Raw genomic sequence first — 16,720 nt, forward strand, 5'->3', positions numbered from 1 at the left:
GCTAATTTATTTATTTCAAGCTCTTACAACAGATGCACTACTAGGTGAAACAATTTTTTATTCTGATTAATGCAGTTGATTTTTATTTACCAACCACTGAAAATAAATAACATTTAATGAGACGCTCCAGAGCTGGTCCCTTTTTATCAGTTTTCTCATTTTTGGATAAATTTCACAAATTATTATCAGATTTTATACAAAAATGTCATAGGTTTTTCTGTCGAAAGTGTCTTCTTAATTAAATATTTTAAACTTAAATATTTAACTTCAAAACACTACATTTTTGGTTTCATTATGTGAATTCAGAATATTTAAATTAATTTATAATAATTTAATTCAGGATATTTAAATTAATTTAATTATAAAACTAATATGCAGAAATATTTAATTAGATGAACAAAAAACACATTTTTTAAAAGATTGACTACAAAAATTAGGGTGTCAAGCCCAGTGTAGTGTCTTCCCTTAAGAAGCACTGAAACTTGAAGAAGTAGTAAAAAGCCACTCTGTCTTTCTGTGCTGTTGTGACTGTACAGACCTCGCCATACTCAACAGCCATTTTTAAATTCTAACAAGCTGTTCCTGGTTGTGAGTCAGGTCACCAAATTTAGCTTTGCCACATAATGTTATGTCATAGATTTTTAATGACATCACATTGGCTAAGAACAAAGAAAAACTCAGTTCTTATGAGAGATGTCTTATGAGAGTGGTGGTTAAGACCATAAGCTGTCAAGATCTCAGACTTCTAGTCAAAAATAAATCCAGATTTATGCCGGATTTTATCTATAAACAGTGGGTTTATAATGCTAACATAATAGAGCCAGTTCTGGAATACATTTATCATTGTGGATGGTTGACGGATGGATGGATGGATGGGATGGATGGGATGGATGGGATGGATGGGATGGATGGGATGGAAGGATGGATGGGATGGACGGATGGATGGGATGGACGGATGGACGGGATGGACGAATGGACAGATAGACGGAGGGATGGATGGATGGACTGATGGATGGATGGATGGATGAAAGAACAACTGAAAGATGACGGATGTAGTAAAAGTAAACTGTAGTACATAAAGTAATGTCTTCCTCAGGCTGTTACAGGTAAAACTGATAGATAGATAGATAGATAGATAGATAGATAGATAGATAGATAGATAGATAGATAGATAGATAGATAGATAGATAGATAGAGCTAATACAGATTTTGCCCCACCTGTGTTGCTCTGCAGTCTCACTGTCCAGCAGCTCCATGTCACACACACTGCAGCGCTCCCTATGGCCCTCGTGCTTCACGTCTGTGCAATTGCTCAGTTTACTGAAGAACTCCCGCTGAATGAAGCTCTGGTGGAAGAGCCCACCATAGGTGCCAAAGTCTGCAGACATAGCAAGGGTGGGTGGCATGTGCAGCGACGAAGCCATGGATACGGATATAGGCAGCATGCTCTCATTCTTTTGGTTGTACAATGCTGCAAGATGTCTCTCAGCCAGACTGGCAATGTTTGCTGGTCCCACTTGGCTGGCATCTCCATGTGATTCAGGAACACCATCAGCGGAATGGAGTTCCCGAGCACTAGTGATGACGGTGCCTCTAGTGGGGGTTCCCGGAGTGCCTCTGTGTTGTTTGGACTCACTGATCCCGTCTCCATTTCTGGAAGAGCTACCCTCATGGGTGTCCTCCTCGTCCACTTGCATCATTTCAGTCTTAATCTTTTCCAGCAATGGAGAAGAGTTTTCTTGGGGAAAAGTGAGGCTTTGTTGCACAGTCCCTGCCAGGAGAGACTGGCCAATGCTCATTAGACTCTCTACAGCAGCCCTTGTGGGGCTAATGGTATTAAGGCCCAGTGGCGCTGGCACTAAAGGCTTCTTGTCCACCATGTTGCCCAGGGCCAGTCGATGGCGGCCGGCAGAACTGTAGCCACCCTCTTGTATGGAATGTTTTTTGGAGATGAAAGTGCTCTTTAAATACTTCATCCGACGCTCATCATCATCCTCTGTGCCATTCTGATTCATATTTATGTCCATGTCATTCTCTTCTGAAGACTGAATGGTCTCCAAGATCTTCAGACACTGCTCCTCTAAGTATTCAATCTCCAGAATCTCTGCAGCATATAGCAGGTCATCTAAATCTTCAAATTTAGCCTGGAGTGTGGCAGTGTAGGCATATTCCAGGATCTGCTGGAAGGTCTTTGGTGAGAGGAAATCCAGAGTATAGTGTTGGCTATTTCGATGGAACAGGATCTCAAACATCTTGCTGACACAGGCCAGGACGGTTCTGTGGGCATGGAACTCCTGGCTGTCCACCATAATGACCACATCACACAATGTCCCTGACAAACGCATCTGGTTAGCCTTCTGCAGGAGAGTTGTGGGGTGCCCAGGGTTTTGAAGATGGATCACACCCATTTTAGTCAAATCCATCATAGCAGCATTAACCAAACCATGTCACAGTTTTGACCCCTTGCCTCTTCTTCAATCTAAGAGCAAAAGGAATAGCGGTGTTAACTATTTTCAAGAGATTCTCATGCAAGGTTAAAATGAATAAACAAATATTTTAAAAAATTAATTTTAGCAACTTGTAGTGCTATGGTAAACAAATTAATGGCACGAATGACATCTTGAAAAGGATTTCATAGAGCTCTTGTTTTTAATGCTGTTGCAATTATGAAGAATTGCAACGTTTATTGAACAATTACACAAGGTAATGAACAATTACACAGTAAATTAAAAGGAACTGGACGTGCTTGAAAGGGACGCAGCCCTTGAGTCATTATATTATGATGTAAATAAATAAAAGCGGTTAAAAGAGAAGGAGGGTTTGTAAATGTAGAAAAACGTAACTCTTCAAGCTATAAATCAACAGATGTCCGACACACTGTCCGGCTTCATTATGTGCATCTGAAGTGCTATAATTTTCCTAAAGCACGTCTCATAATTGATTTTCATAAGAGAACCAGACACGGCCATGAGACGCTGACCATTATAGCTTAAGGCTCAAATTTATCTTGCTGTGCACGTGCACATAGGGACCGTAAACAATACATTTTTTAAACCAGCTCTCTGGGTCGATCTGAACGCTGTAAAAGTATCCGATCTCATCTGTGAAATAACATCTCGTTTCCAGAGATATGCTTTAAGAAGCAACACTTGCAACGTATGCCATGCCACAGGCTGAAACGTGCCATTCATGATGCACGGTTTAATTCCCATCTCATCCTACTGCATGAGTCTTACTCCTCATTTATCAAGCACGGAACATCAAGAGATCAGAGATAACAATGAAGGTCGTAATCTGATAAACGACACCAGATTATATCAGCAGCAACACTGAATCAACAAGCTCACCTGCCTGCGCGAGCACGCACGAGCTCAGTGATGGCACCTGACTGACAAGTTGCAAAGGAAAAAAAAAAAAGGAAACAAACAAACCAAAAAAAAAAACAAGCTTTTGCAATACTGTCTACTTTATTTGATTTCATTTAACGCTTTCATGCAGTAGACATTTTTTTTATAAAAGTAATTAATTACATGTTTCAGAAACGCCGAACGGAAATGTCTCCAAGTGTTTCGTGACTTTAATATGATCATGCATTGTTATTATAATCTCTAAGTCCTGATCGCGTTAAACAAGCAAGTAAATATATGAAAGTAGACAATAAAGAAGGAGCTGTAACTCTGGCTTACCCCCGTTGTCCGCGCGTGATTCAACAGCTGTTTATTAAGGCGTTATGTGCGCAGCGCGCGAGTGAGCTCGATTCACAGAACCCGCTCCACGCGCACCGAGTCAGTTTTCGACCAGCCAACCAGCGGCGCTTAGTGACGTCAGAACATTGAGTCACTATGGGTTTGAAACGCGGGTCGGAGATGTTAGGGGGGGACTGATGGGTCATTAACATGGACATTTGGACTTAGATGTGTACCTACATTGAATACAATTACCAACTGGCCAGAGTTAACCAGAGATCAGAAAACTCAGTGTTAGGACAGAATATGTTCTCCATTTTTTATTTGATTTCTATAGCTCTTTTGACAATGGACAAGCAGCTTTACAGAACATAAGAAACATAGTGCAAGAAAGTCCTAGATGTTAGACAAAATCATCCCTAGTGAGCAAGCCTGAGGCGACTGTGACAAGGAAAAACTCCCTTAGATGGTATGAGGAAGAAACCTTGAGAGGAACCAGACTCTAACGGGAACCTCATCCTCATTTGGGTGACACCGGAGAGAGGGATTATAAATTATTCTGAACACCAGAGAGTGTGATTATGTCCTTTCTGCAGTCATGTACAGTCAGTTGTGTGATGCAGATACAGCATATGTAGAATGTTAGTGTGTGTATTAATTAAGAAGTTGTTGTCGCCCTCGAAGTCCACCTAGGGTTGGCATCGTTGCTTTGAATACCCAAATCCTCACTAAGCAGAATCCAGCTGGAGCTGGTGCATCTCTGGATGCCTCGAAATCCTCACAGGGTTGGCCTCTTCTCACTGAAGATCTGCTGGAGCTGGCATAATCTCTAGATTTTTTGTTAAAGAACAATAACTAAAAATGTAGCAGCAGTACAAATTTTTGTGTAGTCCATGTGAAAGAGTAAAGCTCTATAAGTGTGTGCAATGGTGGCCTGCTCCCCATTCCTTACAAACTAAAATCCAACAAAATCCTGTTCTCTCCAGGCAGCACACAGGTAAGATCCAGAACACCAAGATGTGGAGTCTCTGTGTCCATATGGGTTTCCTCTGGATACTCCAGTTTCCTCCCCACTCCCTAAAACATGCCTGTTCATGTAGTGGATTTACTAAATTATAACTAGGTGTGAATGAGGACTTTAATGTTGATGATATTTTATCTGAAGGGATTTTTCAGTGCTACTGACTAAGATAAGACCAAACAACTTTTTAGACAACATTTTCGAGCCCATTTATTTAATCGAACTTGTCGCTGAGCAGCTTTGCTGAAATCTGGATGTACATTTAGATTCCTTAAAAGGCACAAGCCAGCGGTGACAGTTTTAAGGAAAAACTGTCTGAAATGAAAGGAAAAAACCTTGTGAAGAACCAGATTCAATAGACAGGGGAACAGGATAGTGAGAATGCCAATCATTATGCATCCAAAATTATAAATTCAGTTACATTATGTCAAGTATGTTGTTGACAAGATGTATGTTATGGATATGGGTTAATAGGTACAAGCCTACAATATTCAGGTCAAATGATTCAATAAAGACTGAGACTGAGTCTTGGGCATAAACTATTTTTGGGAAGGGCAATTTTCATGTAACAGCATCCAGAGAAGCAGACACTGAGTCACTTGTGCAGAAGCTTCAAACAGAAGAAGAAGGAGAAGACAAGTCAGAGGAGTGTGTAAAGATCAGGCACTGGCATCACATCAGGAAGCAGGAGTACACATATAGATTGACTTACACTATATTGCCAAAAGTTTTGGGATGTCTGCCTTTACATGCACATGAATGTAATATGGAGTTGGCCTACCCTTTGCAGCTATAACAGCTTCAACTCTTCTGGGAAGGCTTTCCACAAGGTTTAGGAGTGTGTTTATGGGAATTTTTGACCATTCCTCTAGAAGAGCATTTGTGAGGTCAGGCACTGATGTTGGACGAGAAGGCCTGGATCACAGTCTCCACTCTAATTCATCCCAAAGGTGTTCTATCAGGTTGAGGTCAGGACAGTCACAGGCAGGCCAGTGAAGTTCCTCCACACCAAACTCATCCATGTCTTTATGGACCTTGCTTTGTGCACTGGTGTGTTGGAACAGGAAGGGGTCATCTCCAAACTGTTCCCACAAAGTCGGGAGCATGAAATTGTCCAAAATGTCATGGTATGCTGAATCATTGAGTTCCTTTCACTGGAACTAAGGGGTCAAGCCCAACCCCTGAAAAACAACACCTGAATTCAGTGATTTGAAGGGGTGTCCCAAAACCTTTGGCAATATAGTGTATATTTTCAGACTCTAATACATGTTACTTTAAGTTCTTAAGCTTAATGCCTTTTTGTTGACTGCATAGGTGATGAAATTTGATTCTAGTTTTTGGAAATGTCTTACAGGCTGCAGTGTATTTGGTGGTTCTTTAAGGTCAGAGAAGCTTTAGAGGTCTCTAGATCCTGTGTGTGTGTATCCTAGTTGGCAGATAGCAGTGGCCTCTTCAACCCTCTCAGCCCAAAATCTCTGATGCAGAAGAAAACACCCAGCAGACCTATTTTCTTTTTGTTCATTTCGGAGAAGACAATCCCACGCCTCAGTTCACTGATCACAGACAGCACATCATGCTACATAGCTCATGAGAAATAGACTATTTGAGAAGATCTATGACTTATGTAGAGACAGTGGATTTTCTAAGCTTTTTTTGGTGTCATAGCTACATAAGTCGCACTGATCTGTTTGTCAGTTCTGCTGAAATTCAGTAAAATATTTAAGACAGAGAATTATGAAGATTCATATGTCATGTAGAGTTCCAGTAGTGTTACTTGTTGCTTAACATCAGTGCTTCTGAAAATGGGGTCCAGGTAACATGTCCAGGGGTCTGTGTATCGGGTTCCAATTAAATGCTGTAATGCAATAACGTAAAAAATAGTAGGTTTATAAAATAATGTCAATTTGAACGTATTCTGTAAGGATTTAAAGGCTCTATGGAATTACTAAAATAAACATAATGAATGGAAGCCTGGAATTTATTCTCCAGTTAAAGTGGTGAAGGTTTGAGAACCTCTGCTTACACACCATGTGTAGTTTATCAAAAGTTCCCAGAAGACCTCTTCTCCCGGAGACACAATTTTGGCTTTACAAAGTGACATACTAGTGACATCTGCTGGTCATCCCTGGAACAGTTCACAAACTGTCCCCTGCAGGTGGATGGAGAAATTTCCATGAAATTGAAGAGGGCAAGACTACACACTGGAAACACACTTTCGTGGATATCAGAAACCTACATGTCTCAGAAAGAAAATAGGGACAATTCAAAGAAAGTAGACTTGCGTTTCGATGAGTTTAATCAAAATGTGTTAGAACAACACAACTTAGAACAGGTTTCTGATGCGTAACAGAATAAAGCACGGTTTTACTCACTGTCCTACGTTACTTCCTTAAATGAATCCTTCTCGGAAATGCAAGGTACACTGTTTGGTTAGAGTATATTGAAAGTGGGGAAAATATTAAAAGAAAATAGATATCTTGAGCACAGATAGTTTACACTGTCGTTATTTGTATCCCAGAGGCTGGATATCTGCCGTTGGATGGAAATATATAGCACGCTGTACACCAAAAAATCAACCTACACACAGCTCTGGGCATGCACATATACAGAAGATCAAATCCACCATCTGTGCCCTACACTTTTCCTGGAACATCAGTGATGGGCAAGCACACTCATGCAATTGATAGTGGAGAATCAAGAACACTTTAAATGTAAGGAGCGTGGTATCGATCCTCTTTACAAAGACAGATGTCAGCTATCCATTTACATAATGTTATATCAAAGTAAAATCAGCTACCTTTCACCATTAAGCTAGGCGGATATTCTCAAAAAAAAAAAACAACAACAAAAAAAAAACGTACAGAATACATAAACACAGTGCACAAGCTTGCAGTCAGCTGTGTAATACAAACGTTTCACCTGGAGGTACACGGTATAAAAATGGTCAGATTTCAGAAGTCAGAAGTTGCACTAGCATAAAAAAAATCCCAGTTTCTCAGAGAAGCATTAAGAATAACAATAATAACAAAACATGAAGATGCGGAAAAAAATAAAAAAGAATCTGGTGATTAGAAGAGCACTCATTCGCTGTGTTTTACTGCATTTAGGTAGAATAGTAGGTTTTTACATTACACTTTTCAAACACACTGGTTAACAAACAAGAAAAAGAACAAAACAGACTGTAAACAAGAGTAGCCCTCAGAAGACTGGATTGGAATAATCATTTCCATTTCAACAAATATGTAAATAAAATAAAATTAAATCTAGACCATCAGCGAATAAGCGCTGTGATTCACCTGAATGCAAAATGCCTGGTTTTCATAAACACCCATTTCTTTTTTATTTTTTTATAACTATTAAACTTGTAATTTGCATCAAACTCAAGAAAAAGAGCAACAAAAATAGCTTTGAGGTTTTACTTCATTTAACAGAAAGGAACACAAAATGGAAAAAAGGCATATATATATATATATATATTTATATATATATGTATATATAATGTACACCAAATTTCAGTCTTAAAAATGTAACAAGCTTCTGTTTCAGAAAAGAAAATCATTAAGGGCACTGTAGAAAGAACATTTGCGTGTTCGTTGTGACGCTGCCGTTTTCGTCTTTGGGCTTGCCGGATCATGCCTTAGTCTCAGAGGCGTTCGTTTGTGATATCGCATTTGGTTCTGCCAGTGCTTCCGGCTGGACCTTCTTCAGCTCGTCTTCCTCAGCTCTAATCTCCCCGTCCTCTAGGATTTTTCTGTTATAGAGAATTACTCATTACAAAAAGAGCATAAAAACGGGGTCAAACGGACATTGGGGTTAGAGAAAACGACAGACAAAACTCAGACCAACACAAGAAGATGACGTCTAGTGAATATTTAGAGAGAGCCGTACTCGTTTTGCGGAGCCGACGGATCAGCTGTAGCCAGAGAGTGTAAGCCATCCTGTGGGAAATTTGTTAGTGAGGCACCGCCATCTATTTGGAGCTCGAGACCCTCTGAGGAGGGAGGAGCTCCGTTGGTCTGTGGATTAGTGACAAGCATTCTGGGCTCTTCTAAAAGCATTGGCTCTGCCTCCAGATCTCTGGCTTCTTTCTCTGTGCTAAGAGCAAGAGGAGGTGAAGCCTGAGTGTCAAGTTCTGCAGATTTAATCGGACCAGCTGATTGATTACCGGTCTGAGAATCAGCCAGATCGACTAAGGGAGGATCAGATGACATGAGTGAAGTGTCTAAGGGCTGGGAGCAGGTTTTAGGGGTGGATTTGGGCTCAGAGGGAGGAGCTGTGAGGCTGGAGGTGAGGGTGGTGCTCTCACTAACAGGGCTGCTCTGACTCAGATCAAATGTGTCAGTGACTGTGTCTGAGTTGGTGGCCAAGGACAGAGGGAGGTCCACCACGGTAGACGCGACTTCTGTCTGTCGCCTGTTAGAGCAGGGAGAGAGAGAGAGAGAGAGAGAGAGAGACAGAGAGAGATGAATAAAGTCACTTCAAGCACCATGAGTAAATATAATAAACCCAATCTGAAGCCAAGTGAATGGAAGTATGTTAAACAGGGAGAACAAATGAAAAAAAAGGCAAGGAATATATAAGAAAACAAAAACAGAAAAAGAAACAGAGACTGTAGAAGAAGCATCACATCAGGGTTGCCAGGTTCTGTGTATAATGCTTTGCAGAAATATACAACAATTTAGCAATGCACAACTACTGGTACTCCTTTTTCTACAAAAAGACAAAAAAAAACAACAACAACACACAATTCCTACGCCTGAACATTCCATGACTTGTAACTTGGGTAAGAATTTTGATGAAATCTGGCAACCCTCCCAAAGAGCTTCAGCAAGCAGGTTTAGCTACAAAGCAAAGACATACCATTTAATATTATTATTATTATTATTATTATTATTATTATTATAAATCAATTAATAAAATAAAATAAAATAAAATAAAATAAAATAAAATAAAATAAAATAAAATAAAATGAAATGAAATGAACTGCCGGTTGTTATTATCTTTATTATCCCTATGATAATAAAGTCCATCACACCAAACAGAACACACTTACTCTGGCTCAGTTAAGGGCGTGGTCTCATTTGGTTCAGCGTGTCCTCCTATATCATGATTGGCTGTGAGTCCATCCTCAGTCCTTGTCTCTTTGGAGTCCTCCTTCCTGTAAGGAGAGAGAGAAGCGGGATCATTCACAGCAGCAAGTCTCTTCTGATGGGATGTAATCAACACAATAATTACTTTTCTTTATTTCCTGGTGCATTTTTCCTTCTGCGATTATTATTTTAATTCTTTTTTTTTTTGGTCACATATTTCACCTCTTTGTTGGCTCTTAGAAAAAGGTCTACACTTTACTGTTAATGTGTATAAATTAGCTGAAATACAGAGAGATATATCTTCTATCCCTTATCTTCAATAAACAATGGTGTTTCAATGTGGCGAGAGTCGACCCTTCTGCTATGTGACAGCAAGATTCATGAGTAAATATGGTAGTAGATTTTGACTGTCGCTCATAGAAAAAAAACACATTTTCACACTGGCAAACTGCAACAAAGAATAAAACCAACATACACCGATCACGTAGAACATTCTGAGCACTGACAGGTGACGTGAAAAACACTGATTATCTCCTTATCTCCTCATGGCATCAACTGGACCCACCGTCTCTCAGGGTAAGAGGTAGGCATACATCTAGACTCTTCTTTGTTCTGGCACCGAGGTGATGGAATGAAGTCATTGACCGTCTTCAAAGACGGATGAAGCACTTAAACTAGCTCTTATTCATCCTGTTTGTTTATGTATTGTTGTATGTTGATCAAAAAGGAAAAACAAACTACCAACGCAGTTTTTGGGCTGATGGTATCCTATATCTGTGACCAAAGGTGTTGGGCTAGTGACCAGAAGGTTGTGAGGTCAAATCCCAGGTCCACCAAGCTGGACCCCTGAGCAAGGCCCTATTAAGTTGCTCTGGATTCATCTTTACCTCTTACTGCGCTGTCACTGCAAACTCTTTCCATATTAAAATGTTACAAAACAAAAAAGTCTCCTCTCAGACAATATCAACAATATATTCCAAAGAGTGCATTAATATAAACCTGTGAATATGAATGATGAGCAGAAGTGACTCAAGAAACCAGCAGTGCTGTGGTATAAAGGTAACTAATTTAAACATGTTGAGGCAGATGACCTGATGGGACCAGGCTCAGGTCTGTCAGACAGCGAGTGGTCAGCCAGGGCAATTACTGTTACGTGAACATGATTCACAATAGACTGAGATATTTCCATATATCCTTTCCTGTGAGAATTTCAATAGCTTGATTTTGTACTAGCAAAAAAATCAGTCACTGCACCAAAGTTGCCACCTAACTATTTACTTTATTTTTGATATTTAGCAGACGCCCTTATCCAGAGCCACTTACAATTCGTCTCATTTTAAATGACTGAGCAATTGAGGGTTAAGGGCCTTGCTCAGGGCCCCAGCAGTGGCAGCTTTGGGGGAAATGGGATTCAAACTCACAACCTTCTCATCAGTTAACTAAACTCTAAAGTTTAGGTTAGCGTTAGAGAACTTAATTAAGTTCATGTAGTTAAAAGCTGAAATGTGGTCAGTAGCAGACTTGGGAGCTAACCTCAGCCTGTAAATTTGCTTTATAGTGGCCACGGGATTTGTCTGAAATAGCTTAAATGAAAGTGCATCTAGTAATATTACAGCACAGGGTGACATTAGGTCCAATATATAAAACCACATATGAAAAATATAAAGCGTAAACAACAAAGATGGTTTGTGAAGATGGAAATAATTTATTTTCTGTTAGGGGTGGTAATGGAAAGAAAGGAAAAAAAAAAACATGTCAAGCTCTTTAGGCTGTGGGCGTAAAATATTTGAAATTGAATGCACGCTCTGTCTTTTCTTCACAGCCTGTCAATGTCTCATATCTCCCCGCTCCTCTTTCTCCCTCAGCTGTCTTTATGTCAGACTCTCTATCGCCTTTTTCTGCTCTACAATTTGTCACTGACAAGCCTATTTCATTTTTTCCTTTTTCCCGAACAGGAACTTGTAAGAGTAAACAGTGCTTTAATTATATAAAGGCAATATGCTTAATAAGTTCTTTAATAAAGCGTTGGCTTGATTGATAGGTCATTTTCTGCAGCTAAACAGTATTAATGCAGGGCTTAGTCAGATTGCATCAGGTACCACTGGGGCTGCCATTCAAAATAAATAATAAATAAAAAACAGAAGTTTGTGTTTGGGGTAATAATATGTTGTGTCCATGATGTACTGTCTGTAATATGTGTGTGTGTGTGTGTCAGAGATTGAAGTGCTGGAAATGAAATGGTATAAAATAATGTAAAACATCTTCAATATAAAATTTTATAATATTCAATAGAAATTTTCCTTGAGATAAAGCAGAGTGATCCTAACGCTAGTCTGCTACATGTTCTGTTATTGTGTGTGTGTGTGTGTGAGATATATCACAAAGTGCCTGTGAGACAGAAGGGAATAAAAATGAAAGAACAAAACATAAAACAACCCAACAACAAAATAAATGGCCCCAATGGCCAAACTGTCCATCTGCACAAACACAAAAAACCTAGCCACATCCTTTCCATGTAAATATTGTGAATTATTGTTTTTTAAGGAAATATTCTCATCTTTCTTTCTTTCTTTCTTTCTTTCTTCTTTCTCTTTGTAGCTTTCTTTTTTCTTTATTTCTTTCTCTTTTTTCTTTGTTTCTTTGTAGCTTTGTTCTTTCTTTCTTTCTTTCTTTCTTTCTAGCTTTGTTTTTTTTCTTTCTTTCTTTCTTTCTTTCTTTCTTTCTTTCTCTTTGTTTCTTTGTAGTTTTCTTTCTTTCTCTCTCTATATTTCTTTCTTTCTTTCTTTTTCTTTCTTTCCTTCTTACTCTAAAGAGTGCTTCATTTGCTCAGGATATGAACTACTGTCCTTTTATGTGCTTAGCTCCATGACTCATTGTAAATATATATATATAAAACAATTTTAAGGATCTTAAATATGTATTCTCTGTAATGGGTAGTTAAGTTATTTGTCACATATACATTACTATATCCTATCCTCAGAGGGTTGGGGTCAAAGCGCAGGGTCAGCCATGATGCAGCACACATGGAGCAGGGGTGTGAGAGCCTTGCTATAGGGCTCACGGTGGCAGCTTGGCAGTGCTGGGGCTTAAACCCTGATCTCTCGAACAACAACCCAGAGCATTAACCACTTGAGCTAATAAAATGGCCACTTTTTTTTTGCTTACCTCTGAATTTTACCTCAGATACGCTTGGCACACATACAAAAAAAAAAATCACCTCTGATCTTTGTATTATATCATTTTCCGTTACACATAAACACAGCCCCGGGTGAATAAAAGAAATGAATAAATCTCCTTACACAAACGCAGCCTTCCCTGCCTCTGCGTCTTTGCTCTTTGGACCGGTCCCGGGTTTGCCGCAGAGACACATTATCAAGCCGCACTTGTTGACAAAGCAGCAGGTGGCGTCGACGACCAACAACAAGACCACACACACCAGGATGAGGATCCCAACAATCAGCCCTGTGCTCAGGCTTGGGCCATCCACGTAGTCTGGGGAGAAACAGAGACACAGGAGAGATAGAGAGAGAGAGAGATAGAGAGAGAGAGAGAAACTGGCTCAAGGTTTACTTTTATAAACAAAAGAATGCAATTACTATGAAGCCATAAATAAAAAAATATACAATGCATACTTTATAGTGAATTAAAACATTTATATCATGACAGATTTATTTACACCGATCAGGCATAACATCCTGAGCAGTGACAGGTAAAGTGAATAAGACTGATGATCTCCTCATCATGGCACCTGTTAGTGGGTGGGATATATTAGGCAGCAAGTGAACATTTTGTCCTCAAAGTTGATGTGTTAGAAGCAGGAAAAATGGGCAAGCCTAAGGATTTGAGCGAGTTTGACAAAGAGGGCCAAATTGTGATGGCTAGACCACTGGATCAGAGCATCTCCAAAACTGCAGCTCTTGTGGGGTGTTCCCGGTCTGCAGTGGTCAGTATCTATCAAAAGTGGTCCAAGGAAGGAACAGTGGTGAACCGGAGACAAGGTCATGGGTGGCCAAGGCTCACTGATGCACGTGGGGAGAGAAGGCTGGCCCGTGTGATCCGATCCAACAGACGAGCTGCTGTTGCTCAAATTGCTGAAGACGTTAATGCTGGTTCTGATAGAAAGGTGTCAGAATACACAGTGCAGGACGGGTCAGGGCTGTTTTGGCAGCAAAAGCGGGACCAACACAATATTAGGCAGGTGGTCATAATGTTATGCCTGATCGGTGTAAGATTTCATAGGTATTCATGCTCTGAAGTTGCTGTATTTCTTATTCATTAGATTTCGGTACAGCGTGTCCCTGAGACAAGACAGCGAGGTCAGAGGTGACGGCATTCCCTGACTCAGCTGGCTCTTATACTTCGAAAGTTTGAGCCTTTCTGAAATTATACCTCTGTTGGTGCACAAGCTGTTCTGAAAAATCTTCAGTTACACAAATAAACAAAACACGCATCTGAAGATCAAACTAGTCTCCCTGTCTACTGACTCATCTTCACTGAATTTTGAACGCTCATCAAAGCTAAGTCTAATTTTGCCTTAAGGCAGATGGCTGTGTTAGTTTACTTCCCACATGAAAACAAATGTCAGTATAGGTTCATCTGTTTTTCATCTCTAATTTTCGCTGCCTTTCTAGTAATATAACCCTCCGTAGAACCGAATATGGAAAAGTTTCTACTGTTAATTTTGCCTGACGCTTTGAAAGATCTTTAAATACGGACATAATAATACTGTACAAAACCATTTGCAATCAAAGCAGGATTCTGAAGCAGAGAAGCAGCAGACAGGCCTTTATTTTCTTATGATCTAATTAGAAAGATAAAAATCTGTCACATATATTGCACACATATTCGTTTAGTAGCACAAAACAGTGTACTCACCAGCAAACATCAGCAACAACTAACATGACGATGATGTCAGCTGTCATAAATACATTTGCAGGTTTGAATAAAAACAACAGCGACGAAAAAGTCCGTCGAAATGAACAAGAGATTATCAAGATGACACCAAAATGATTAGGAAATGATAATGCAGGCAAACGGTTTATATATATATATAAAAAAAAGTATTTAATAAGTCCAGATATGCACATGCCTAGAGAGTACATGCCAAGGTTTTGTTGTTGTTGTTGTTTTTGCCGTTACTCCTGTAGATTCACAGAGTTGCGAGATCTCAGAAAATATTTCGACGACGTTACAAAGTCTTTCCTTAAAGATCAGATAATGTACAAGTTTATACAGTATTTCAGCAGTTAGAAAAATTAGTTAAATATGTACAGATAAGCAGAACCAGATTTGTCACATATAAACCTAGTTTAGTGCTTTCCCTCTTCCCTGTACAGTGCATTCGGCCAAAAAGAAATCAAATGTGCTCTATAATAATAGATAATAGATATGACCAATGGAAACTGAGCTGTCTCTTTTGTTAATTATGTTAATCCACAATTCAGGCTCAGTTGTATCAGCAAAAAGATCAAATCATTAGCAAAATAATAATCCAGTCAGGATGCCCTGAACATAAAAACAGCTCTTGTTCATAAAACTATCAAAGCAATGACAGCAGGAACAGCGAGAGCACCATCGGCAAGAAGGTGCACATCACTGAGGAGCTGCCGAGCGTGACTGAAGAACACACACACACACACACACACAAATGTGTCAGAGACACAGAAATGCATATACATTGAGATTGCATGGGAGGAAAAAACAAAAAAAAAAAACCCCAGCAAAGGTAGGAGGATATTGTAGAAAAATATATTGTATGTGTTGGAATGTGATGATCCATCCATATCCAAGACCAGGCACAATGACACACGACAAACAGAGAAAGGAAGAGGGAAATGGGAGGGGAAAAGAGAGAAGAAACAAGAGAAATAACAGTCAAAAAACCACAGAAATAAAGTTTGGAAAATTAAACAAAAATGTGAACTGGTGTCACAGTGGAAAGCAGAATGGAGAAAAAAAACAACAACAAAGCATCCAAGTTCAAAGCTGATGAAGTGAGCGTGTGAGTAAAGTGGATCTGATCGGATATCAGGCTGCTTCTCGAGCAGTGTTCATCACATAAAGGCCTGGATTTTATTCACATCATTGTGTAAAATACAGAGGAAATTATTAATGAAGATAATTCAAGGAGGGAAAAGGAAGAAAGTGAGGAAGTGGGATGAGCATTAACAAAACAAATCATCCCACTGTACTCATACTTATGCAAGACTAGGCATAAGGCAAAAGGCAAAGACATGAGAATCAAGAAAGCTAAATCTGGGTTAGAAGAGAGAGAAAAACAGTGAGCTCAGCATTGTTGAACTCATCCAGGCCTGCAAGTGAGGAACAGAGCTCTAGAGAGGAAGCAGAGGGCTGGACATGACAGATGACTGCGGCACCTGGATCCTGTTCCACCGAAATCCTAAATGAAGTGTTGCTCATAAAACTCAGAAGCAGAATAATTCAATGGACTGAAAATTTAAATCTTACCTAGACATTCATTTGTGATTTTATACAGTAAAACGTCTTGTTTTGTAAAGCATGTTTCACTCAGGGCACACAAAACACACCTGTCATTTACACATCGCCGGAAATACACTATATTGCCAAAAGTTTTGGGACACCCTTCCAAATCATTGAATTCAGGTGTTGTTTTTCAGGGGTTGGGCTTGACCTCTTAGTTCCAGTCAAAGGAACTTTTAATGCTTCAGCTTACCAAGACATTTTGGACAATATCAAGATTTGTGGGAACAGTTTGGGGATGACCCCTTCCTGTTCCAACATGACTGCACACCAGTGCACAAAACAAGGTCCATAAAGACATGGATGAGTGAGTTTGGTGTGGAGGAACTTGACTGGCCTGCACAGAGTCCTGACCTCAACCTGATAGAACACCTTTGGGATGAATTACAGCGGAGACTGTGAGCCAGACCTTCTCGTCCAAC

General features: G+C 39.7%; 2 protein-coding genes across 4 annotated transcripts in view; both read right to left on the reverse strand.

The window, feature by feature from the left end:
* The window catches only part of zbtb16b (zinc finger and BTB domain containing 16b), a 42,357-nt gene extending 38,538 nt beyond the window's left edge, over nt 1-3,819 (reverse strand). The window contains exons 1-2 of the mRNA XM_058413503.1: nt 3,687-3,819; nt 1,219-2,479 (exon numbers count right to left, since the gene is read on the reverse strand). Of these exons, the coding sequence (XP_058269486.1) occupies nt 1,219-2,426 (1,208 nt within the window). The 5' untranslated portion in view covers nt 2,427-2,479; nt 3,687-3,819. The remainder of the gene's footprint in view (nt 1-1,218; nt 2,480-3,686) is intronic.
* Nucleotides 3,820-6,990: 3,171 nt separating this feature from the next.
* Nucleotides 6,991-16,720, reverse strand: part of ncam1b (neural cell adhesion molecule 1b) — a 105,331-nt gene continuing 95,601 nt past the window's right edge. For 2 of the 3 annotated variants that reach the window (XM_058414221.1, XM_058414220.1), the window contains 4 exons: nt 13,097-13,289; nt 9,761-9,865; nt 8,596-9,120; nt 6,991-8,458 (listed from right to left, as the gene is read on the reverse strand). In XM_058414221.1, the coding sequence (XP_058270204.1) occupies nt 8,338-8,458; nt 8,596-9,120; nt 9,761-9,865; nt 13,097-13,289 (944 nt within the window). In that variant the 3' untranslated portion in view covers nt 6,991-8,337. The other variant, XM_058414222.1, reaches the window with a different exon arrangement.

The sequence above is a fragment of the Hemibagrus wyckioides genome, linkage group LG17 (assembly GCF_019097595.1).
Source record: "Hemibagrus wyckioides isolate EC202008001 linkage group LG17, SWU_Hwy_1.0, whole genome shotgun sequence".
In the NCBI taxonomy this organism is placed as follows: domain Eukaryota; kingdom Metazoa; phylum Chordata; class Actinopteri; order Siluriformes; family Bagridae; genus Hemibagrus; species Hemibagrus wyckioides.